At 42.1% G+C, this 24,247-nt stretch overlaps 1 protein-coding gene and 1 long non-coding RNA gene across 6 annotated transcripts in view; one reads left to right on the top strand and one right to left on the bottom strand.

Annotated features, from left to right (window-relative positions):
* Positions 1–24,247, top strand: part of LOC116845621 — a 137,571-nt gene that overhangs the window by 52,131 nt on the left and 61,193 nt on the right. The gene's annotated exons all lie outside the window — the stretch shown is intronic.
* The window catches only part of LOC116845614, a 213,400-nt gene that overhangs the window by 8,064 nt on the left and 181,089 nt on the right, over positions 1–24,247 (bottom strand). Inside the window, exons 8-9 of one of the 2 annotated variants that reach the window (XM_032818524.1) lie at positions 11,724–11,834; positions 9,607–10,380 (exon numbers count right to left, since the gene is read on the bottom strand). In XM_032818524.1, coding sequence (XP_032674415.1) covers positions 11,734–11,834 — 101 coding nt within the window. In that variant the 3' untranslated portion in view covers positions 9,607–10,380; positions 11,724–11,733. Of the gene's footprint in view, positions 1–9,606; positions 10,381–11,723; positions 11,835–24,247 lie in introns of those variants that run through there. The other variant, XM_032818523.1, reaches the window with a different exon arrangement.

Raw genomic sequence — 24,247 nt, forward strand, 5'->3', positions numbered from 1 at the left:
CCCCCCCCCCCCTTCCTCTTTGGACCTCGGGTTTCAAGTTTTACCCTCAGTCGGGCGACACAATGGAACAACATGTTGACAGATTTCCGTCAAACGGTTCGGCCTACCTCGCGATCCTTCAATCACAATAAAGAATATTCCTTCGTAACTGCCAACATATTGCGGGCGTAGATAAAAACCGCGCGGAGATATTAATATTACTGACCTTTTCTCCGTCGCAATAATAATAAAACACTTCGCCAGTCGCGATATTCAATTTGACAAGATGGCCGAACGTTGAGCGGTTATAGTTAGTAAATAACTAAATATATATTCGTTTAAGCCTCACGCACTCATCGTGCGCGAAGAGTCAATGCAACGATTCATCGTCTTACAAACGATCAGTTTGTTATTTTCAGAAAAAAAAAGATTACAGGCACATCAACGTCTTACTTAATCGTCTAAGCTAACACAAGGATGATGAAAAAAAATGCATGATGACGATAGTAAATCAGAATTTCGATTTTTCCTTCCTCCTTTTTGCATACAAAACCTTTCCTTTCCTCGAGTGAATTATAAAATTCACTCATCACATGATGCGTCCACGAAAAAGGAAAAGTGCACGCGGCGCAAATTTTTTTTTAATATAACCCGTTTATCCACGTCGCGATAATATTTTCGCAAATTGAATAATATTTTGACGTGCGCGTTTAATACGATAACCAAGCTTTAAGCGCGGCGATGAGCGACTCGTGCCATGGTGAGATTAATTGGAAAATAATTGAACAGTTTGCATTTGGCTGCCGCGTCTCGGACGAGTGACGAATTAATCCCTTCGTTCGTTGCTCCACTTCGTCGCTCTGCCCGTCGTGTCTCGATCGCTCGTACGGTGTATTACATTTCCTCCCGCCGGAACCGTGTACTCTTTTCCGCGACATGCATTGCGCTCTTAATGAATCCAATGAGCACTTTCCAGTTTTATTGATTCTGCACTCCCCCCCCCTCTCTCTCTCTCTCTCTCTCTCAATTCCTCTCTTCTCTTTCTCTTACACACACACACACACATATATACATACACACACACACACACACACACACAGTCTTGCGATACTTCGCTGTTTGGACTGCGGCCAAACGCAGCTGAGAAGAATTCGCACGTTTGAATGTACATGGAAAGCCGGGCTGTTTGTTCGTTAAACTGATGAATTCGTTTATCCACAAGCGCCGGTTAATTTGGAGTCGGAAGCCCGCCGACAAATAACCCGCTGGCAGCTCTTTCTCCCACTTCTCGCCGGTCAAGTCGGTTAATCACCCTCGATAATCGATTGGCCGTATCTCTAACAATTAGACAATTATCAATGACAAACGACGTATTCGTCGTGGCCAGATAAATGGCGGTCTTTGTAAATACAAGAGACGCGAGGGAGTCGGAGGGGGAGAGGAGAGGGAAGGGAGCGAGAAGTCGATATATCGTTCAGCTAAAAAAAATTATGGTACGACAGGGTGCAATTCGGCGGTGGCTTGTCGTATTAATATCGTGGGATTCGCGAGAGACGGGAGAGGATATATCACGCGACAAATGATAAAGGCACCAAAGAAAATATAGTTTTGCGGTCATAGCAGAAATTATCTAGACGCGAGGAATTAGCTAAGATAGATAAATGTCTAGCAAATACAAAAAGCAGCGATAGATCTTTTGCTGCGACATTTAGAACTCCAGCAAAATATTTTTTTAAACGCGGGGCGAGCCGAACGTAATTTACATCTCGTCGCGACCGTGGAATGCAATTAACCGATAATTGATATTTCCGCTTTCGATAACGCCAAACAATTCTTTGATGCAAATATGATATTGTGTCATGGCAATTCCGCGATATTAGAGAAACAATCGCGCATTAACGCGCGCTCGTTCTCGCAATGATGCCGGAGTGTCGAAAAGTGAGTACAAAGGAAATTTTGTTAACGACCGATCAAATAATTGCTCGAGCCGGCGCGCGCGGCGAGGTAAACCGACGCGTCAAAGGCAATTGGCGGTTTGATTAACGCTAAACTCTCTAACTCACGTTATAAATGACGGCAACAAGGCGGAAACGCGAGTGCCAGACACGACAGCTCGCTCATCGACCACGTGCGTTGCCGAGCCGGGATACCGTTGGGATATCGAAATTAAAAAACCTCCTGACTCACGAAATCCCAATTTTGCAAAAGATTTTCATAACGATGCAGAATTTCGATGACAAATCCAACGAAATAAATATCTTAATTTTGTCAAGAATTAGAATTAGAAAGTTTTTTAATTTGGTCGACGATACTCGCGGGAAAATCGTACGCGCCGAAAAAATGCTTTTTTTGTTTGGAATTCAAATATCCGGTACATGTAATTTAGTTGACATTATATATTTTCTTACTCGTGTCAAGCACACGTGTATTGTTGAGAAAGCAAAACATATTTAGTGGCAATTGACTATCTTGGCTGCAATTGCTAGACATTTGATTGATCCCATTTTAATCAAATCTTGGTCAGGTGCATCACATATTCTTTTTTGACAACAGAATCCTTGTTTCGATGCATGCCAAAACGCGCTACTTCGTCGACATTGTGCGACGCGACGAAATCGCGCGATTCCTTACAAAAAAGAATGGGTAATGAAATTTCAATCGAACGCGAATTAATTTGTGTTGCCTGCATTAAAAGCCTTTTCGCGGCGGCCGCGGTCGTCACCGCCGTGGAAAATTTCGGCCGAATTATCGGATCGTTATAAAAGCCGTTAATTTACCGCGCGAGGCGGAAAATGTCCGTTCAGTTATTAAATGCAGCGGCGTCAATTGATTTTTTAGCCTTCCGTCCGAGAGTCCGAATTCTTGTTGAACAGCTCGCTTGCTCTCGTACGCTTATATTGAGAGAGAAAAAGTGGTTGATTTAATAGTTATTTTTGGCCTCAGTTATATTTCTTTTTATTGTTCTAACACGAGAATGATAGCACTAATCAGAATTGGGAGCAATTAATTCGTTTTTTAATTAACTATATCGTGTTTAATTGACGATTAATATGAGTCAATTCAAGTGGTGCCGTCTAATTGACCGTTGATTTCAACAAATTGAAGACTGCTCGATTGACGATTAATTTTAGTGAATCCAATTAAAGACCGTTCAATGGACGATTAATATGAACGAAAGAAATCAATGAATATTCAACGAATAATTGAACTTAGCAAATTTAATTAAAGATTGTTTAATTAAACATAGCAAATTTAATTAATTAAATTTGCCAAGTTGTATTGTTAATTGAACTATCCTTGATTCCTCTCATATCAATCGTCATTTAATTGAATTGAAACATATTTCACCAAATCAATTACTAAATCGAGAAAAATGGAATTGATATTTGTACAACTTTGGTAGTAACATACATATAAGATTATTATCACTAACATTATAATAATTTAATTAAAGAATTTATTATAATTAAAATAAAATTTAATTAGAATAGAATTTAATTAAAAATAAATAGTTCTTTTAGCCATATTTTATAATAATTGTTTTTCTATCATTAAAAATATTTCTTACTGAGTGCATTGAATCCGTCGTTTCCCGCTCGCTGCTTTCGTGCGCTTCTTGCTAGGCGATTTAAAGTTTATCTTGTTAGACGATTTTCGAAATTTCTTCGTGATCTAATATACAGGGTGTCCGGTAACTGATCGAGCAACCGCCGTGTACGAGTAAAACGGGTCAAAATAACCATAAAAATTATATACCATTTTGAAATTTTCTCAATATTTATTCCGTAATTAATTAAAATGTATAAATGAATGAACTCACGAGAAGCGATAGGACAGACTCTGTGTGTAAAAGAAATGGCTTACCTCTTAGCAACGATGAGTAAACAGCTGATTTCGAGGCGGAGTAACGTATACGTGTCGTTTATTACTTCGCCTCAAAATCAACTGTTTACTCATCGTTACTAAGAGGTAAGCCATTTCTCTTACACACAGAGTCTGTCCTATCGCTTCTCGTGAGTTAATTCATTTATACATTTTAATTAATTACGGAATAAATATTGAGAAAATTTCAAAATGGTATATAATTTTTATGATTCTTTTGACCCGTTCTACCCGTACACGGCGGTTGCTTGATCAGTTATCGGACACCCTGTATATAAATCTCGCCCTCGACTTTCCCCTGACAAAATTCGATCGTCACATCAGGTTAGCGCACAACTACGGATTATCGTTGTGCTTATTTTTATCACGCAGGACATTCGACAAAACTTTTCCCACGCTTATAGTCCATATAGCTCTTGCGGAGCTCACGTGGAGCGATAAGTTTTTAATTGGGCTCTTTAATCCTAATCGCGTTGTCCGATGGGAGATAAAAGTTACATCGTCGTTAATTGTGCGGTTCCGCAGGTTGAAAAGCAAAAATAAAAAAAAAAAGATTTTTCGCCTCGTAATTCGTCGTACTGGCCGTTCTAACCGATAGTTATTCCGTTGATAGGTTAAACGCAAGTCAAAGTAGACACGTCGAAGGGTTTAACATGAAATCCGCTTTGCGCAGTTTGGGACGGGTAATTGGCATTTGCTTCGTGCTAATTGACAGTTTCGCGTCGTGTCTTTATCATGAAAATATGACGAGAGAGAGGGAGAGAATAAGTGAGGGGGGAGAAAAAAAGGGATGGAGAGATAGAAGGAGGATAAGCTAACAAAACAAATATCACATCATCTTTCGTTAACCCTTGCGGTAATCTTGCATAATCACAGGAATATTTTTTCCGCACTTGTAATAAGGAAATGTATAATTTCAGAGTAATTTTTCAGAGCCCCAGTCCGTGTGAATGTATTACAACTTATTCTTTAAACATTATAAAATTGTCGTAAAATACAACTTTTAAATAAGATAAAAAATTATATCAGAGAGTCTGTCGAATTTCATCCAATTTTGTATAAAAATTTTGTACAAATTTTGTGCAAAAGTTTTGTATAAGCTTTGCACAAGAACAGTTTTGTCCAAAAATTTCTCGCTCTTGTTATCATAAGACGAAGACAATCGATTCGCGGTGAGGAGACATTACGAACAAAAGGATGCGAAGTGATCGCAATAATGGCGCGTGCCGCGAGCGCGGAAGAGTAAAGCTTTGTGAGACACCCGATAGCCTCTCGATAGTCACGTAAAAATGAACGAGAGACAAAAATTCGCAATCTCTCCTCTCAATAAACGCGACTCGCAGCATTAAGGGTTAAGCGATAAGAGCGCTGCGAGGCGTTCGCCGTTTCTCGGCGAAATTGCGCCCGCGAGATTCGGCGGAGGCGAACGATTAAAATTTATGAAATTTGCTTGGGGAAGGGCTCCTGCGTTTCTCGAGATAAGGCAAGCCGCTGCGTAATTGGATTAAACCGATGAATCACGGCGTCTTAAGCTGTTTACACTCAAGATCGCCTCGCCTTCGTACATTGTTTTTCTCACCGTATTCGCAATAACAACGATGAAGACTTACCAGGCTGGTCGAATATGAAATAGAATGTTCACAGAGAGTGCTGGGAACGCACTCACTTGCCTCTGTTCAACGTCGAATTTTGCTAAATGGCTTTGAAAAACGGCAGGGAATCTCTTGCTCAAATTGATGCTTTCAATCTGCACACCGCGGCTCCGTTGCGAATTGTCAGACACACTGCATTGCACAGTTCCGTCATACATTCGTAAGGTTGCAAACAATATGTGCATAATTCCAACGTTTTAAATTTCATTCGTTTCTCTGCATGGCCACGCGCCGCACAATAAATTTACAAATGAGTGCCTCATCGTGTCCATTGAGCTCGTTTTAAACAGCTTAATTAAGTCTTAATTGGCGGTGGAGAATTTACGCTCCACAGTGCCGTAGCTCGCGTCGAGAAAGGAAAGGAATGTTCGATGCAATTTCAGCGGGGATATAGTAATAGGCACACGGCACAGCGTATATATATATATATATATATATATATATATATATATATATATATATAGGATCGTATAAATAAATACCAACTTCCCCGGCCGCGGCAAAAGTGGAAACGCAGATGTATTTGAAAAATGAAATTGCAAATATACACACGCTTCGGCGCACCGGCTCGACGAAAATATTCCGTGCGTGCTGCTGCTTTTATCTTCTTTTTTCCTTTTTTTTTTTTAATTAAATAGAAGCGCGAAGCCATTATGTTGCGCGTGTGCGTGACGCAGTCGACGAATGGCACGGGTGTAACGTCATTTTCAAATCGCCGGATGTCATGCACAGACCACTTGTCATCGGATAATAACGGGCGCCGGCCTTGCGATTTTACGGCTCGAATTATTATCGTTACGCTTGAATGACGATATTTCACGTGGAACAATAAGGTAGCTTCCGGGCCAAAATGAACCTAATATGTCTTTGACATGCGCGAAGAATTCCCCTGCTGAAAACGCTTGTGTGTTTGTTTGTGTGTACCGAGAGAAAATTTAATTCATTTTTAGCAATTGTATTACTTGTGAACACATTGGATTGCATCTCGCATGCATATATTATTTAATTTATCTCTCAGCCGATTAAAACTGAGTTTCCTGTTTTTTAACATTATGTGCATTTTTAATTTTTATGTTTGTCGCTTTCTTTTTTTAATTTATGTTAATTTATGTATTACCATTTAAAGCATAAGACTTAAAGATTTCAAGTCGAGAAGTTTTAAGCTTATGTTAATAATTATCATCTGAAACTCGTCTCATATAAGATACTTAGATTGTTATTTAGAGTTGAGAGAGAGAACCCAAGATTTTCATTTATGATATATGTGACATTTATATGTCTGCAATTACGATTCAACTGAAAAACTTTCTCTGAATTCAAGTCCGAGTATTTCACTTAAGAAGAATTTCAAATAATAACTATCAATGCGGGCTTTAGGCACACATAATTTGCCCTTTTCAGCGCGCCTTTGTTTCTAAATCGCACAATGCGTGATCTAAAGCGCGTCATTTGCCCGTTTTCCGCGTCTCTGTTGCTGAATCGTCGACGGCATCGGCTACTCGCGTTACCAAGTGCCAAACAAACCGACGAACTCGTTCGACAGCGATCGCGCCGAGCCGAAATCAATCGAATCGGATCGCGGAGCTTCGCGTTACGGCACTTCCGGCGGAACTTCCGTCCGGCCGACGTCAAATTTCAACCGCGAATTCTCCAACGAGCGGCACGCACACGCGCGACGACGATATCACCATCTCGACGATGGCGTTGATCCTGGTTTGCGGACCGCGCGCGTAGCTGCGGCGGGAGAGTCTGTGCGGGCACGCGCGTTCCCTCGTCACGTGCACACACGACGAATTATACGCAACGTCGGACACACTTCGCGATGGTGAAGGATGTCACTGGATTTAATTCGGCGGTTTGTCGGCGCTCTCGTGAGCAAGCGAGCGATCGAAACCGTACGTGCGCGGCGAGACTTGACAGAGACGAGGACCGCGGCAGAGGTCGGTGGTCGGTGGTCTCGGGGAAAGAGGAGAGGAAAGGCGGTTGCAAGGGGGTGAAAAGCGGGAGAATACGTTCCCCTCATATTCCCCCATCCCTTCCTCTCTCACTCCAATTCCAACTCCAGCAGCCCCCTCTCGTTGCGTGTTGCCCCGGGCACAACAACGGTGTTTTGCGATGAGGGATGGACGGATGTGACGTCACGGGAGCTCACGGCGTGATCTATGGCGGCTGATAATGAAAGCGCGGAGGTGAGATACCGCGGTGGAAACTACACCATATAAGCTATAGTTTCCGCGGATGCCGCGTCATACGGCAACGCCGCGGTATTCGGTCACCCCTGCGCGCCCACCGCGTCATCCCCGTTTCCTCCCTCGCCGCGGCTCATCGCGAAATTATATCTTCACAATGGGGGATTCGACGCGGCGACGATAAAAGCTTGAATTATGAATATCGGTTAATTCATGTTACGCATACGGGGACCGCGATACGGCGACAGGCCGCCACGGATGTTACTTTATGACGTGGTGGCCGCGATCCCACCGCCGCTCCGATGGCGGGCGACGATTTCGAAAACTTGCAATTATAGTGAGCGCGCGGACACTGCCGCGACTCTATTCGCCGTTCGCGATAACAGCCGGAGCATCCGGTAATACGCGCGACGCGCGTGTATCGATGCCAAGCGCAGCGGACGAGCGATAATACCGTATAGATAGCGACATATAGATTTGCGAGCAGCGGGCGGATTGCTGCAACGTGGAGAAGCGCGAACGCGCCCGACGATCGTTAGTCGCTCGATTGTCGCGGATCGAGTGGCAGCGTCCAATGTACGCTTGCCGCGGATCTTCATTTCGGACCTCGCCCCTCTCGGCTTTCGCGCTTACAAAAGGAATCGAGTCGATTTTTGAAGAAGCGCTCGCGCAATGTCTGGCGCACTGCATCGAATATCGATAGCGAAAAAAAAAGTACAGAGAGGGAGAGAGAGGAAGAAATTCCAAATGTGAATTTTTTAGTGCATTATATCGATTATGGAACAATTGGCCGTAGTTATGAAAAAATAATCCGTTTCCAAAAAAAAAAAAAAAAAAATGGAGACGAAAATTTGATATACAATTTAAAAAGTATAGAAAACGCTGAAGTTTTTTTACAATCAAGAAATTAAGCATGGCCAATTTTCTTCTCGTTAATCATTGACATATTCAATTCTTAAAAAATTGGTAAAAAACGCAACTAGTACAAAATGGTGCAACTAGTAGAAAATAAAAACTATTTTTCTAATTAATTTCAGCCGCCCATAAGCCGCTTGGATATTTTTTGTTTGATGTAAAAAGACGTATAAACTACACGTTGGTAGAACAAAAAGAGAAAATCATAATTTTGGGAGTTGGATCTCATTCTTGCGTAACTATGATTAATAAGTTTATTATATAATTTTCGGTAATCTCTCCTCCACTCTCCGCTCTCCGCTCTACATATAAAGTGTCCCGAATTCGAGATTGGGAGATCTGGTCACCTTAATTAATGTAGGTGGCGAACTTGCGAGCTGGAAACTACGTAATTCTTATTTCACCAAAGTTTCACGAAACACATTCCACTTGTAGGTTAATCGAGTTACGTCGAGGTGCGGATATTTAATTTCTGCGGAACGCATTACGCGCTCGCTCGCCGTCGCTTAATGACAGAATCGCGAAGAAGGTCGTCTCGTTTGCGCACCACCCGGTTAGTCGCTTTCTTTTAATTAGTCGGCGCTTCATGTACTATGTACACGTTGTAGAAGAAAAAAAATGAGGAGAACGTGGGGTGAGCAGGAACTCATCGAGGAAACATCGAATTACGTGGCTCCAATAAAATTTCCAATAACTCTCGTCCACGGCGTCGCGTGACTTCATTAATGCATCGGTCGAAAATGCCGGAGTGAGAACTTATTTATGTCGCCAAAGTTTAATTGAAGTAGGACTTCGGGAAAGTTTGAGATCGAGGACGCTAACGGACGCTAACATCGAATGCGAACCAAAACGCATAAGCGATTCCGCGCAGAATACGCCGACGGCACCGATAAGAAAATCAACGAATAACGTGCCTCAATTCGCCTCAATTCGCATTTTATTCGTTCTGCATTTTGCGCAGAAAGAAAAAAACACGCGCAATCTGGCACGTTAAGTGGCGTATTTTTATCGGCCCATTCCGAATTCACAAAACAAACCACGATGGACAGAAAGAGCGCAGCTTCCGGGGCAATCTGTATGTTTGAAAACAAAATGGTAGCGACGCTTTTTCCTCTTTTTTTTTTAATAAGTTCCGCGTCGCATCCGGTGTTCGATGGAAAAATTTGTTTTTCAGCGATACTCAGGAGATAAATCTCTCTATAGGATACCGGATGCGTTCAGAAACTCATTGAAAAAAAGGTCGTTTTCATTCTGTTTTCGAGTATACGTCGCAACTATTGCATTAAAAACGAATATCGCGCACATTAACTCTTCACGAAGGCATCATCGTTATTTTTGTACGCCAAAAATTGGGATAATGCGAGTCGAGCGAGCACGAATCTCCGTGTGTACATTTTGCTGAATTGAGGGATATCTACCTTACAAATTTTTCAACTTATTTGGGATGTTTTAATAACGAGTCATTTTGATTCCCGTTCTTTCAATATTTTTTGATTTCTTTCGTTCTTCGATCACGGACATTTTTCAAGTGGAGCTTCGACTTTTCGACCACACGCGCGCGAGCTATTCCTCGAAACAACGTTCGCGTCGATCGATTCGCCATTACACGAGGGAGGAGAGAGTATGATATCGCCCGGCAGACTGGAGTGATCCTTCCGTTTCTCCTTTCCACCTGCCGTGAGATGTAGATTTCGCGTTAACCCAGAAACTCTCGCAGGCGGGCGTGAGCTTCTTATAAGTCGATGGGCTTCCTGAGAACTCATCTGAAACTCGGATTAGGCAGCGGCATGAAAAAAAAGAAAAGACTAAAGAGGGATGGCGCGAGGTGAAGAGGAAAGCGGTTTGCGGTGTGAAGCATGAAGGTTATGGTCAGCATGCGAAAAACCGACAGAAAGAGAGAAAGAGAGAGAGAGAGAGAGAGAGAGAGAGAGAGAGAGAGAGAGAGAGAGAAAGAGAGAGAGAGAGAGAGAGAGAGAGAGAGACAGGGATGATGAACCCTGAAGGAGGTCGAGTGGAAGGTAGTAACCGTCGGATGAAGATTCGCAGGAGAGATAAAGCGTCCATTATCGACAGTCTTCCGAAGCGTTTTACGTGCCCGAAGCGTTAATAATTATGAAAACGGCTCGACTCGCGATGCTTGTAATAAACGCGCCATCGTCGTTTTATTGTGGCAGACCCGACGGGTATTAAGGCGACGTCCAACGTAGCATCGCGCCGTTGTGCGCCGTTCCGGGCGAATTTCGGTGCCAATCTCGCGGCGGTGTTGGATTATCGGGTGTGACGCGCGCGATTATTTGACGATCCGCGGATTCGTTTCCAGCCTCGCAGTTGCGAGATCGCTCACATTTTCATATTCCCGCGGTATATCCGGGAATTTCGCGGAGAGAAGAGCCGTTAATTCGCCGTGCTTTTTCTCCTCCTTTTTTCTTCTACCGATATCTTTGCATTAACGCCCTGTGCGCAAAATCTGACGTTATTTTCATTAAATTTCGACACTCATAGAGTTCAGAATGTGTGTATTAAAAATGAAGCAGGGAAACCTTGTTAGATTTTTTAAAAATACCAAACTGTATTGTCTATTTTGTTTTTGAGAATAGTAGTTCCGAACTGAATAATTTTATATTTAATTTTATTTGACAATCGCGACAAATCGTTTGCGTAAACGTCATGATTCGTCCAAAGATAGTGAAGTTAATTATTAATTATTTAAAAAATAAAAATATAAAAAAATAGAGTCATACGGAAGAAGAAATTTGGTTGGATTGACCAGAGATTTGGTGAAATATAAATGAACCAGAAATTTGCCGGTTGAAGTTGCTAGAATTCTGTTCAAGTTAATAAAATTCTGGTTAACCAGATATTTGCTTAATCTAACCTTTTCTTCAAATGAAATCTTTTCTTTCGTGTATATACAATGTGTGGTTATTTCGAAAATATGTTGCATTTAAATTCGTACAGAAAGCAAACGAGCAATAAGTTCCTCCCGTTTCATCACATCTTGGAGACCTCCGTTAATTTTATCAGTCGCGATGCTTTGTATCTCGAATCGTCACGTGGAGATTTGAACTTTTTCGTTGTGTTTTGATCGCGCTTTCTGTCTACTCACCTTAATACTGTCATCTAGTGAAAACATAGCTCATCGTCAAGTGAACCAGCCAAAGATTAAGGAACGCTCTTGAAACTCCGTTGCCGTCGTGCACGGCGGCTGGCAGTTCACCTAGAATTACAACGAGATTATTGCATCTTTCGGCCGCGAAGACTTATTGTCCAATTTATCAAAGCGAGACTAAACGAACGAGCATTTCGCCAGTGACAGGCACGATAATCGAGCGGCCGAGGAGAAACTAATTAAGTTGAATTGTTCTCGCATTTTTACCTCTCTTTACCCCCGACTTTGGTACCAGGTAATATCCACGGCGGGATGATTCCATTACGCTTTGATAATTTTTGAATACATTTCTCGCGGGGGAGAGAAAGGAAATATAATCCAACCCTCGTGATCGATATTAATGTTTTACGTGGAATTTTTTCCGATTTCAATAGTATTACAGCGTGTGTGTTATAACTCAAGCTCGTAAAATAGACATTACTCGCTCGATAGATAAAACAGATCCGTTTGTCGACACAGTCGATAATAATTATATCATTTTTAACAATTTAATAATTAAAGAGTGCAATGGGCCAAACGCTCATAGGCAAGTCATCTGATTTTGGGACCCTCGATAACAAACGGGAATTAATCGGGAATTTCCTCTCAAGAGCTTTGTGCTTTCGAGCTTGCGATCAGTCGGCTTTCCTCTCCCTGGTCCTCGATTCGCTTGATAGTAACAATGGTGATGTCATCACGAGAGACTTCCTATCGCGTGGATCGATTCCGACGACTCGTACGCATCGCAGTATTAAGGTGCACCAACATTATTTTGGTTTTAAGCGAGACTTAAATATACGTCTGTCTTTATTCATTTAGAGAGAAAGATAAAGATAGATATATGTTTAAGTTTCGCTTAAAGCTAAAATAATATTGGTGGAAATAGGCCTAAATAGTCGATTTGCACACAAAGCCGAGTCAGCGCTCGCACGGCGGCCGTCGTCTCCCGTCGACAAAGAACAATTTGTCATTTCATTAATGATCGCGTTCCGTCTATAGGTTTTCCGTCAGTCGCAGACCGCCGTCCGGTTGACGCATTTTCGTGGTCTTTTCGTTTAATCGAACGAGTCACCTATCGCAGGTATAACAGCTTGGACGTCCGCGGATTTTCGCGAAATTAGGTTGGCCTTTATTTATCTAACAGCTTTACAACACTCTTCGAGTCCATTTTTTTATGTGAGCAGCCGTGCTCGCTTGCAATCGCCGCTGAGATGAAATTAAAATGCCTGCTAGTCCGGTGAAATGCGTATTTATGCCGATGCTTCTCATGCTAAGTCATCCACCGGGCTTTCTTCACCACCTAGTAATTTTCCTCTGATATAATTTAATTAAAACTAAGATATTTTAATTAACTAATTGTGAGCTTTGCCGACAGGCTGCTCTTGTGCAATCTCAGTCGACTATCCGACGTCGCGCCTTTTGGCGCTAGATACGGCGTTAGATACGGCAGTTTACATATGTAGATGTGGATTAATGTAAATACGTGATCTGCCTCGCAAGTATTCTCGCTCCTTATGACGCGCGATTATTATAGGTACTGGATTAATGGTTAAATATGTAAAAATACCAGTCTAGATGTGGGAAGTGGTTCTCCTTACCTGTGAATACGTGACTTTGATTCTTGATTAAGCAATCCTTATAAAATTGCCGTTGAAAGACTAAAGGTTGATTTAATTCGATCTTTTGACTATTCTCCGCAATATTTAACGATAAGTTGGCCTCTCATAATCGGTTACTAAGCTTTTGTTCGAGCAAACGCCACTCGGCAGATAGGAATTATATTCAAATTAATTAAACTCGAACACTTGATCGATCGTGTTTTCAATCGTATAGCCTTTGCTCGTCACATTGTGCCTCGGGGAAAACCGCTATTTCGAAATTAAAAATAAATACATCGTTAAATTTCTTTTCCATTTGCCGCGTTTGCTTAATGACGAAACCTAATTCAACGATTCCGCCGGTAAATTGCTTCTTTGTTTTGACTGTAGTGTTTCACGAATGCGCCTCCGATCTTCTTCTCTCCCCTTCCTCCTTCCCTCCCCCTCTCTCTCTTTGCCTGTCTCTCTCTTTCTCTTGCTTTCACTTCTTCATCGTGTCGGTATTATTCTGCCGCCCTGCCGCGCTTCACTTCCCAATTAAAAAAGTTTCCGCTTAATCGGGTAAAATATTTTTATGAGCTTTTCCGGCTCTCGCGCGGGCGAAACAAAAACTCTTGATTTTTCATTAGTCCCTTAATGCGCATATTTCCCCATTATTATTCGCATCAACTCCACCCTCGCGATGGAATGCGATATTATCGATTCGTATATTAAAGCGCGGCGAAACAATTTAAAAAAATAGCTTGTAGCTGTCGTCGTGCGATGGCCTCGTGCGAGCCGAACAAACGTAAATCCCGATAGGATCGTTAATCCTCGAACGTGTACATGCTACTGAATTTGTTGAATTCTTGGTGTTCTTTTTGTTCTTTTTTTTTATTTTCCATAACTCTTTTTTTCGTTTAATTTTACGTTTGTGTAAATCGAAAGTATTGGCAAAATTTTCATTACACGCACGAATTATTCACATATCTCGTAAAAAATTTTGTTATATTCGATATTCGTGATTACACCCTTTAATCCGTGATCAACCTAGCTTCTCGCCCGTCATTTCGATGATTCGTGTATTAAGGAGATTGCCGTCAGTAGCCCGTGCACAGTTTTTCCCGAGAAATTTTCTCAATAAAATTACGTAACAGCCAAAGTGTTTACGGTTATAGCCGAGATTACGAGATGAATACGCGAGAGGAGAAATTATCAGGTGAGTTTCGATTTGCACTTAGAGAAAAGACATGGTGATGGCAACTATGTAGGTGACAATTGTACGAGTTTTAAATGTGGAATTAACTTTCATAGTTAAACTATTTTTAGTTACTGCAAATGAAGCTTCAGTTGCAATTACTACAGTAACAGTTAATTAATCTGTATACATCACAAACTCACATAGTTGTCACATTGCCGTTGTTACGTTTCTCTCTGAGTGTAGATTTCGAATTTCATCACGTCAAGATGATATAATGCGGTAATATAATGCCGGTAAATACTCGTCTATCTCTTCTTTTTTGTTTTGCCTTTCGTTGCCCAGAAATCTTTGCAAGCTTATTCGCGGTTATCGATCACTTGAATCGTCTCGGGCGTCGGCGTAACGTTCTTCCGGCCCGTGCGTCCTTCCTTCCCGCTTGTCGTCGGAACGCCGATAGAAATCGCGGTCCTGGCCATGTTCCAGGATCACCCAGGAATTTGTCAATTCGTCCCACTCGATCACCACCCCGCCGCCCACCGACTTACAGCTTCTTCGCTTCTCTCTATCTGCCCCTCTCCGCTCCTATCATTCCCGTTTTCACCACAGCGACTCTCTCGAGCACCACTGTCCCTTCGTCCATCTACGCTCGCTTCTTCGATTCTTCACCGAGTTTCGAGTTCTTTCTCCCCTCGCCTCTCCTTTTTCACCCGTATCCTTTCAACTCCTTCATCGACGCTTCTTTTTTCCATTTTTGTCGCTGTGTTCTCTTTTCCTTTCGCGCTCCATCCGCAATCGTACTGTCTCTCTATTCCCTTTTCCCTTCGTCACAGATCTCACTTCACGTGTTCCCCATAACTCCTCCTCCTCCTCCATCCTTTCCATCTCTCTTTTCCATCCTCGCCGCAGATTCTCCTTCTGGTCGAGTCGCAAAAAATCACAGAGATCCTGAGATCTTCTTTACCCGTCTTAATCCAGGCATTCGTCCCGGCGGTCACCCCAAGAGAGAGAGCCTGGCATTTTTCAATAAAATACCACGGCAGGGCCGATAAAACTCACGTCGGGCGACGCCGACGGCGGCCGTCGGCCTTGTTGAGCACGTCTTTCGACGGTTTAATGATTGCCAGGAAACTCTCTTGATCACGTGAAAGGTCTCTCCTGCCGCACGCCCACCCCTTGTCCTGTCCTTACCTCGGCCGAGAGTTTTTTAATCTTACCGTGGGAAAAGAGGCCGCGACGAACGGACGCTCGACTGGCCAGTTTTTAACGGAACAGCCGCGACGTGGTTTCATCTTTCCAACGTAATATCCAGATAACATATTTTAAAGAGAAAATTCTAGCCTCTTCCCTCACCAGATGTTTATCCCAATCTTTTTACAGTCGTTACATAAAAACTGAGGACACATATGCAGGTCGAATTATTCGGGCCAAGTAAGTTTGGAAAATCGCGCGTTGCGCTTTGTTCAAAATAATGGAAAAATGCGTGCGTCACGTCAAGTGCAGTGATGGTTGAGCAAAACGACGAGTTTTTACACATTCACATGTCGCGAAGAAAGGAAGAAAGACACGAGAGGGAATATCATCTTTTCACGTCGTCAATCTTGCTGTTTGCGTGTAAAAAACGCCTTCTTCCTATTTTGTAATTATCGTTGTTTACTGGAAAGGCCGGCGCCGTACAGTCGTCATAATACAGCAATATCTCTTGCTGCGGGACCAAAGTAAACCCCGTATGGCGACAGCTTCAAATACGTTGTAATAGACCTCGATTGAAGGCCGCGGTCGACGATCTGTTCGCGGTTGCTCGGGTCCGTTCCTCATTGCTACTTCGATTCATGCCCGTTGGATACATTTCCTGTATGCGGCACGGCAGGGCGTTCGCCAATCCCCGGGACGGAAGGGGCTGGAACTTCCTATTGGCCACTTCCTATCCCGCTAGTTCAGCGTTAGGAATTCCAATTCCCGGCGCTTGTCCCCCGGCTGACCACAAGTCGGGACCTTAGATTTAATCTTTCGATTTGGAATCGAAGGCTCCGATCCGGGCGCTTTGTCTAATGTTACAGAATAGTCGAGAATTACCTAAAACGTATATCATAATGTTCTCGGATACTTCACGCAAATATTATTCCCCGTGTAACCCAAGTAACCGCGAGCTTTTTCTTAACAATACAAAAAAAATACGTAATCTTAGATTTTCCATTAATGATACCTAGAGACCCTTGAATAAGAGTTTAGTCAGCTAGTTTTGATTGGTCCGCCATGTTTTGTTAAATCCCACAGAGCAGATAAAGAGAGAGACCGAAAATATGTTTCTCTTTCTCGTAAGATTTTGACTGTAGCCAGACTTTGATTTAAAGGTGTTTAATGATATGGATGACACAAAGATATATTTCAATATACGAGAAATTAATTAAGATGGATAAATGCAAATTAGCAAACACTGCGAAATTGCACGTTTTGACTAACACAGCTGACAGAATTTCTATCTAAACATTAATTACCGCTCTTTTCTATCTTAAATTTTTATCGCGAAAGTACGTTATACTTCTTTCATCATGTTGTTTGGATTAATTAAATTTTTATATTAACGTATTGGCCAGTATTCTTGGCACAACTATATTTTCCATAGGTCGCCGAGTTTTCCGCTTTTGAACGATGCGATATTCGAAGTCGTGAAATTACGCCTTTTCCCCCATATTTTCTTCCTCCGTCGGAAAACAGACTGATCGAGCTTTTTGTTGCGAGACGTTCGCGGAATTTATTCCGATGCATAATTTACGAGACGATTTAAACACGGCCACGGCGATGACACATGGAGTGCTTAATGTCAACTTGCGCTCGTATACACGGTGAAGATAACGGGAAGAAATTGATGATGAGGTCGTAGAAAAGGTCCGAGATCAGCGGGAAGCCCTATGATTTATGCTTCGATATATCGCATGGCTGTGTTTCTCGTGTGGTGCGCTATTATTATAAATCTGGAAACGCCCAACTACAATTTATCGGTTCGTATTTACTTTTGCTTCTTCACATTGCAGACAAATCGGTCCTTACGATTCAGGGAGCTCTAAAAAATAGTCTTACAATCATAGCAAAAATCATTCAAATACGAGAAATTAATTAAGATGGATAAATGCAAATTAACAAACACTGCGAAATTGTATGTTTTGACCAACACAGCTGACAGAATTTCTATTTGAACATTAATTACTGCTGTTTTCACATATATTCGCAAAGAGCTAAATCGACGAAGAAAACTTCATTGCGAAAGCGAACGGGTTTTTGGCGATCCTGAGTTGATGGAAAACGATAAAGCCGAAGTGGCGGTAATCATCGGGTCAGCATCGAAGGCCACTGGTCGGGAAAGACCTTTCGATATGAGCTACATTTTCCGAATATATCGGGCTCATCCTTATATGGCACCGCGATCACGTAGCGGAATTTAGTATTTGCTCGCTTCCTACCTCTACGATTTTCTGCGGTGGGAATCCGGAGTTGCCGACAGAAGGACTGAATTGTCACGAGAGCCACGTTCCGAAGGACCTTCGTCTCTATTACTTCACCCAACCCGAAGTTAGGTTATTTTTAGCCTTTGGCGATTTCGATCTCTCTCTCTCTCTCTCTGTCGCGCACGAAGAAACAGATCGATCGTTAAATTTCTCTCACGCTCGTTTGGTCAATTTGAAAGAAGATCAATGCTTCGTACTTAGACTCGGGAATTCACAATTACTTTCTCTCTTAGCACACAAATTGAGATAAATATCGCGAGTCTTTAATCGTGACACATTCACAATCTCTCTCTCTTCTCTCTCTTTTCTCTTTCTCTCTCTCTCTCTCTCTCTCTCTCTCTCTCTCTCTCTCTCACGCTATAAATATACTTATATTTAATATTTTTAAATTTTCCTAAAAAAAGATCTCAATAAATAAAATAAATATTTAAAAAATGAAAAATATTTATTCGATGGATGCTAATAACATATTCACTTAAGTCTAAATTTGTTATTTAAACGGAATAAATAATCGCTTTCACGAAAAGCTAAGGTTTTCTTAAAGTGTCAAAGAAATGTATATTTTCTTATTTGAAAAATTTCATATCAGTGTAAGTGAATGTATTATTAATATTCAACAAATAAATGTTCTTATTTCTTAGATATTTTTTGTCTCAGGCGTGAAAGATAGCACAAAAACGAAGACTATTACTGTTTCGCGCCAAAATGACAGTTTAATTAATAGATCAGTTTCCATTTTCTCTGACGTTGATGCTCATGTCACATCTCGATATGTGTCAAATGCTCCGGTGATATTTATGGCAACACTTGGACATTATCGACGCGATCCTTGATCGAACGAACGCGCGGCGAGGAGAATTTTCGCAACGATTGCGCGGTTTGTACTTTTCGCGGAATTGGATCAGAATCGATTAATCAAAGTGGCGGTCTCGGCGCGGCCGCTTGGAATTAAAGTCGCGGTGGAGGCCGGGACGGAATGGAGGCTCCGTGTAATTGGCTTAAGGACATCCGGCTTGGAAATTCGGGCCCCGGGAGCGCGCACCTTAATGACCCAAACATTGCGCGGTTCCGAGTTGATTAGCGGCGAATGCATTCGGGGGTCGGGTGGCATTTTAATTGGTCCCGCCCTAACCTTCGCTCTCGCGTCGCATCCCATCTCGCCTCGTCTCGTCTCGTCTCGTCTCGGGCTCGCCGCTCCAGCCCAGACACGAAAGAGAAATTACCGGATTACGTCACCGGGCCGCAGGCCACGGCGGCTGTATCTTACCGCGGGACGATTTCTCATGTAGAGCCACGTTCCCGGGAAACGATCGAGGAAATGCCGAGCGCCCTTAGCAGCTCGTACAATGAGATTCTGTCGGCCGCGGATCCCGATCGTCTGCGGTGTTCACCAATCCCGGTGAATGTGCAGATTGGAAATTTGATCCCGGATTGACTGACTCTAACTTTACGTACACGATCAGAATATCATAGTCCTTTTTTTCATAAGAATTCTCTTCAACTTTATTATGTTTTTAGTAGTCTAGGAATAGACCGTCTATCTTGCTGAGGAACATAATAAATTTCGCTAGAAACATAGCAGATTTCGCTGCTAACATAGCGAGTATTTTAATAGTGCATTTCAGTTCCAAAAATAATTTGCACACGTAAAATGTAAGAACGCTGCAGAGTATCGATCTATACATTACTTACACAATACTATAATCATTTTTACTATGAAATTCTCTTTCCGTGTGCAGTCAGATGATTAAATACTGTGTCACTTTCATCTCGATAAATTTTACAACACATCCTGCAATCTGGCAGTCAGTGGAAAATTTTATGGTAGAATGACATTTTTTTTTAATGCGTTTGTGAATGCGTTGTGAAAATGATTGAGGTGAAAATGTGGCAACCTTTACCTTCCTCAACGAATTTAAAATAACTGCGCGATTCCCCTAAGGTCGATTTTTTTTTTTAAATAGGTACATCTAGATTTCTTTTTCTTGTATTGCTATTTCCTTTAAAGAATTTTAAAAAATAGAATGCAAAATATTTCTAATTCGTATCTCTACTACGAATTAAAAAATGCAATAAGTATTTTCTAAATTTAATGAAAATACGACAAATAATTTATATAAACAAATCAAAAGGAATTCAAGGTTTAACAACAAACTTTTTCGGACGTATTATTTAAGGAATTAATCCTAGCTGTACGTAACGTCGACTCGCAGTAGACGTTGCTATTACAAATCCGAGCGAAATAAAAAATCGGGAGCTTACCTCTTTGAAAGTATTTGCGACAGACATTCTAGCAGCAACGATGCCGGGAACGAGGACTTCGTACTGTGGCATCGATTGAATCGATTCTCGTTGGAATCTTTCGCGTTGCCTCCGTTGGAAAGTTATAAACTCCATCGCCGTGTACCGAGCGTGCCGATAAATGCGCCGTTTATTTCGCCTTTGTTCCACCGAAGGAAGCGACTCGTAAGTAAAAAGGTGCATTTGAATCGCAGATTTCGTGTCTCGTTTTTCCATCCTATCCGAGAATCTAATTGGTTTTCGCGCATCTGACGCGGGTAAAGCATGGTTTGACATGGAAGCAACGGTTTGACAATTTCCATGGGACTTCATGTTCTTAAAGCTCACAAGTTGTTTAACAAATTAAAAAAGATATTAAAATGCAAGATACTAAAAGGTACGAAAATGTAAGGTGAAATTAGTGTAACGTATAATAATGGCACGCGTCGGCGAAATTTGCGGTGTAACGATAAAACTTTGTTAGAAATAAACAGTCGTGACTTTCTACATTACATATTAAATAAGCGCGTGTGGCGAAAAGTAACCTCGTTTGTCTCGTGTGTGCGCCGCTTTTGGTTGGCGGATTATTTATGCGGGCACGCATACACGATTTATTCGATTCGTTTTGTGGACCGGCATCCGATTCGGCAAACTGAGTAACGCTTTTGACGACCGGCCAAAGCCGAAATCATTAAAACGTCGTTAAGTTAAAATGAAGCTTTAACGGCGTAACCGCGTTTCAGCCGGCCGCGTTTGAGCATTAAAGTCAATTCGTGGAAAACGAAACGGGGTTTTCCGTAATGCCACAACGGCTTTAATTGCAATTCGTTCTAATTACGGCCCCAATCGCACAAATTTGTTCTTTATCCAATTTTATTCTCCCATCGCTCTCTCGCACGTACACGCGGCGTGTACACGTCGTGGAAAACAATTTTTTTTTCCGTCAACAACGAGTGTTTCAAACAATCGAGCGTGAAGTTCCGAAATCGGGATGCGTGTGCACATATAAAATGGCGCTCGCGCATTTCGATACTCGGCACACGGTCGTTATATTATCAACCTCGTAATTTAATAATCTCGTTACACATATTGTAATGTTATCCACCAAATTCAAATTGGGTTGCGCGCGATATTAAATTTATTTTCGCGCGCTTAAAAATACACACATTTGCGCGTGAAATTTCATTTTATTCTCGATGTTAAATATTTCAATTCTGTCAAAGACAAAGAAAATATTACGGTTTCTTTTCGTATAAATTCTTTACAATTTCATCATATTTCTGATAAGTCCAGGAATAGACTGTCAGTTTGGTCTATCTTGCTAAATAATATAGTAAAGAGCACAGCGAAAACTTTTCACTACTTTTTCAAAGAAACTCTGAATATCCTGAATATTAACGATTGAAGCTTATGCAGAGTAGATTAAAAGTATAAAGTCTCGATGTTCTTTTCGTAGTTATTTGGCAGGTAAACCATCCGAAAGGCTACAATCTGAACAGTATGGCTGTTTTTTGAGATTGCAATCTTTTGCGCTGTTTATCCCTCAAAAGACTACAAGAATAATATCATGACTTTATATTTTTAATTTACTCGTATTAAGCTTTAAATTGATGTATCATTTATTGGAATATTCAAAGTTTCACAAAATCTCATGGGAAAAGAGCAGAACTCGGCTGCACGCTTTTATTGGAAAAACGGAGAGTTTTTTAATGGAACATTTCAATTGCTATATGATATAAATAGTACACACGAAGCGAAAGGATAGTGAATTAATGCAGAATGTTGATCTGTACCTCGCTTACAAAATCCTATCGTAATCTTTACTATAAAATTCTCTCCGTGTGCACGACGAAGAAGATAACGAAGATATCTCGCGAGGGATCATCCTACCTTCGCGCAATCTTGATCTCAGCCTGTTCCCTCTGCGAACTTCCCGCGGTAAAACCCTGCCGTCGCAAAGGAACGTGCCGCTTATCGCTTTCCAATCGCAATTTTGCGTCCTCGGGAAATACGCGTTGTCCCGTCGAAACGCATCGTGAGCTCGCTTGCCATTATGGCGGAAGATTTATGCGGATTCGCCTTCTTGTAGCTGCTCCGCCGTGTTTAGCGAGGATCCCGTATTGCAAGGACAATGGCGTAAAACTAACCGTCAAGCTTTCCGCTTTCACGAGTAGTTTCCCGGACGCGGGTACTTTGCCGCTTCCGAAAGCTGCTGAATGCTTCTTGTCGCCGCGAGACCTTCTCATGCGCGCGCAATTTTACGAAATTATCAGACGCTCCGGCAAAATTCGCTCTTTTCCGCGATAACGTGTGGAGGCGACACGGGGGGATTGCACGCAGCGTGAGCCAAGTTTCGCTGCGAAATTTTGGCTCCTCGCGGCGATCACGCCGTGTTGAATTCTGTCCCACGCGTGACGTTCCACGTTGAGCGGATATGCATGCAGAAAAACACGTTCGAAAAGTGCACTTGAGATCGAACGCGAATCGAAGTCGCGCGATTCTCCGGGGAACGTTTGTAAATTTTATAAGCTGCTTTCGCAGTCATGGAATATGTCGGCGGCTTACGATGTGGAGAGACGCATAACCCGCTAATAATCTTAGTGACGCGTCAAATCGCTCGGATACGCTAATGACGGCGTGAACTGGCGTGCTCGATTCGATCGATACCAAAGCACGAAATCCCTGCGGCTGACATTGTTCCTAACGTGTCGCGAAATACCGCTTATCTCCTGTTCCGGTTTAATATGTATCACGCATATATGACGCCGCGAGCTGCGTAACTGTGCCTACGTAATTATTCCGAGATAAATATCAAGTTGTCGCTGAAGGCCTGTCATGGTCCCCGAATAAATGTGAACACAAAATTATTCAATTTCGCGCGATGTGTCAATTTCTGCTAAATTAGAGAGGCACCATCGACCATTGGTATTTTTTCAAGCATTTCACGAGAGGACTTCCTAATTATTTTTTGTTACTAAATTGGAGTAATTTCTCACTGGATAGAATTGAATAAAAAACCCTTTACAACGACAAACCCTTTACAGTAAATCGATGTTAACTTGCTCATTAATAATCCACTCTTTGTTTTTGATAAGCGCGTTTGTAAATTCGACGGCTGTTTATTGATAAATGTAGCGTACACGCGTTTTGTAGGAGTAACTGTAATAATTAATATAAAATTCCCCATAGGCAGTTATTGTTACAGTATATTGCTATATGTATGTTATAATATGTTACAATATATTACTATATGTATGTTACAATATGTTACAATTATAGTCGCGAGATACAACAATAACTGAATTACGACCGCAAAGTTGTGTACTTATATGACGGAAGTGTGTTCCTAACGACTTCTTACGATGTTTCTCGTAAGCTCTCTCTTTCTCTTTCTCTCTCTCACGCTCTCTTTTTCTCTCCTATTTTCGCTAGCGTCCATACGTGCTCTGCGCCCTTAATGCCACTTTTAACGACTTATCAGCTTTTGCTAGTTATCGATCTAACGGGTCCTCACCTCACCGGGATATTACAGTAAGGGCCGATGGAGGAGAGTACAGTAAGGGCTTCTCGATGCTAGGAGAGGTTTCGAAGATCAGTGAAGAATGGAGAGTAAGAGAGACAATCACACTCCGGTTCTTAAACAACCGAACGTGTGATGACGGGAATTTTCTCAACATTCACAACGTCGTGTGTATGTGTGTTAGAAGAAGCAGAAAAGGACTCATGAAAAATTCAATTTTCCCACGGAACACACAAAGCCACGGTATTGAAAGGGTTGAGAATGTTGTCTCTCGCGCGCGCGCGCGTGACGTCATGGCGAAAACCGACGTCACACAAGCGAAATCGCATCACGGCGTTATCGTGGCGGACGGCGCGTCTCTCTCTCTCTCTCTCTCTCTCTCTCTCTCTCTCTCTCTCTCT

Source organism: Odontomachus brunneus, unplaced genomic scaffold, assembly GCF_010583005.1.
Source record: "Odontomachus brunneus isolate Ranch 3 - 2012 unplaced genomic scaffold, Obru_v1 Obru_scaffold_054, whole genome shotgun sequence".
In the NCBI taxonomy this organism is placed as follows: Eukaryota; Metazoa; Arthropoda; class Insecta; order Hymenoptera; family Formicidae; genus Odontomachus; species Odontomachus brunneus.